The sequence below is a fragment of the Berghia stephanieae genome, chromosome 9, assembly GCF_034508935.2.
Source record: "Berghia stephanieae isolate SIO BIC M18660-M18661 chromosome 9, UCSD_Bste_1.3, whole genome shotgun sequence".
In the NCBI taxonomy this organism is placed as follows: domain Eukaryota; kingdom Metazoa; phylum Mollusca; class Gastropoda; order Nudibranchia; family Aeolidiidae; genus Berghia; species Berghia stephanieae.
In genome coordinates this window covers 42,053,791-42,056,290 of record NC_088368.1, presented here as the reverse complement: position 1 = coordinate 42,056,290, position 2,500 = coordinate 42,053,791, and the positions used below count along the sequence as shown (strand labels likewise).

The 2,500-nt window shown below is 35.5% G+C and overlaps 1 protein-coding gene across 1 annotated transcript in view; it reads left to right on the top strand.

The window, feature by feature from the left end:
* The window catches only part of LOC144980264 (nose resistant to fluoxetine protein 6-like), an 11,077-nt gene extending 9,189 nt beyond the window's left edge, over window positions 1–1,888 (top strand). Inside the window, exons 4-5 of the mRNA XM_078927893.1 lie at window positions 1,048–1,190; window positions 1,715–1,888. Coding sequence (XP_078784019.1) covers window positions 1,048–1,190; window positions 1,715–1,855 — 284 coding nt within the window. The 3' untranslated portion in view covers window positions 1,856–1,888. The remainder of the gene's footprint in view (window positions 1–1,047; window positions 1,191–1,714) is intronic.
* Window positions 1,889–2,500: the final 612 nt, after the last annotated feature.

The following is a 2,500-nucleotide window of genomic DNA, read 5'->3' as shown; positions in this document are numbered from 1 at the left end:
AATTTTTTTTTCAAAAGTGTTTTTTTTAGACCCAGGCCATCCTATCTAATGACCCTCTTAATTAGTAACGATTTCATTTGTTAGGTTTATTATTAATCTTATGTTTAGTGGTCGTAGCAGTAGAAAGGCATTGACATTAACTGCTTCTGTATCGTTCGTTATAATTAATAATTTTTTTTTTTTTGGTTAAAGGATGAAGTAAAAGGTTGAAATATTAATGTTGCCTAACGCGTTCATGGAGGGTGGGGGGTTGATTGGGCAGTTGGTCAGTTAGAAGGATATATTGGGTTGGTGGGTTGTAAGAAATTCTGTTACTTTTTTAGATGATTTAATTTAACAATTAAAAGCTGATCGCGGTTGGATGTGGAGAGTAGATAAAATGTGTTGTTGTGATTGGTGGATGGCTGAGATCCTGTACCAATCTGGGACTGGTAAAGGTTTAGTAGGGGGGGGGGGGTGTTAAGTTTTTTTTGTTTTTTGTTGTTGTTTTTTTAGACCCATATATATGTATATATATATATATATATATATATATATATATATATATATATATATATATATATATATTATACATATATATATATATATATATATATGTATTTATATATAGATAGATAGATAGTATGCACTTGCTCATAACATTGCCATCCGGAAGTATAACGGACCAACACACAAAACTATGTGTAACCATGAACTTTTATAGTCTGGATAATAGAGCGTTACTCATAAACCCGGGTGGCAAAAACCCAATAACAAAGACCTGAGTGACGTCATCTTCTTTCTATTTATATATATATATATATATATATATATATATATATATATATATATATATATATATATATATATATATTGATCCTATTGACACTAAGCTGCTGAAGCCGAGGACTAAAAAGTAATATATATTACAAATATGAATATATCGGCCCAAAACCCTTCTTCAGCCAACAACAGAAATCAATATCAATAACAACAATAAAAACATAAATAATAGCTTTAAAAACCAGATATATCATAATTATATGCATTTTCTTCTTCTATCTCCAGGTTACATTCAGACCATTTTATCATTTAAACCCTTCATACCCCTGAGTCGATTGACTTATTGTACATATTTGGTCCACCCTGCAGTGGTTTACCTCTTCTCGTACAGCCAGAACGGAGTCTTTTGGTTAAACTCTTGGAATTTGGTAGGTGGTTTCATTATCTTGTCTTAATATCGCTGTTCTCTTTCTACTTATATAAAATTTAAACGAACTAAGTCCACATTTCAGAAACTAAAAAAAAAAAAAAGAAATTCCCTTTATTCATCCCCAAGGGGAAATTTGTCTTTAGGGTCTATTCCAAGGGAAGACTGGAATAACCCAGGCGTCAGCCGCAGAGCAGCGCCTTAAAGTGAGCTAGGGCGAGGTGCCTTGCTCAAGACCCCACAGCGCATTGAGCTACGCTGCTCCTTAAGTAATGGGAATGATCTATGTTACTTTTCCATGTGCTCGAGGTCAGTGGTCACATTGCAAAGTGTCTCAAAATGACCTACAAATTTGTTTTTGGGGTTGAATTTTTCATAGTCTCTATCTTTTTTATTTTGTTATGTTTTACCTGCTTTTGTTTTAACACTCGTTCTAATCCCTTACCCCCCCCCCCCCCCCCCCATCTTTCTCCTTCCCGAACATTGAAATAATTGAGTTATTTCCCTTGGTTTATCTCCTTCCAGACCTTCCACTACCTGGGAGTGCTTTTCGTGTCTATAATAACAGGAGGGACGTTGTCTGTTTTTGTGGAATCCCCGACCATCCGGATAGAGAGAGAGATTTTAATACAATTGGATTTGGTACCACCAAGTGCCAATTTTTGAATACTATTCTAGCATTAAACTTTACATATTATATTGACCTTGTTTACCTGCTTATCTTGTTTGGGCTTTTTTTTATTTTACAAATTATATTGAGCTTTAAATTATTGAGCTTTATATAGCGCAATATCCACTAAATGTGCTCAAAGCGCTTTACAAGGGGTCCCTGGTCAACAGCAACATTTAACATGTAGGAAGGGACGTGCCGCCGTTAGGCGATATTACAATTTTTTCGGACAAAGACAACGCTGTTAATGACCAGGTACTTATTTTACACCTGAGTGCGGTGAGAGAATGTGAGTAAAGAGCCTTTTCCAATGACTCAACTATGCGCCGAGCGCGAGGCTCGAACCCAGGACCTTCCGATCCGAAAGCGAGTGTCATACTATTAGACCGCATAGCCGCACAACATGTGTTAAATTATACTCGACGTGTGTTTATTTTCAGGTCTGGTAATCCAAATTGTCAAGAGCTCAATATTGTAATGGAGTTTGTTTTTTTAAAGACATTTTCCTTGTCAGAGCCATTGGGCCCAAAAGACAAACGTTTTTCACGCCGCGGTTTTTATAGAATGAAACCGAAAATAGAAATTACAAAACGCTTGTCAAATTGTCCAAATTGTCAAGAGCTCAATCTTGTAATTTTTCA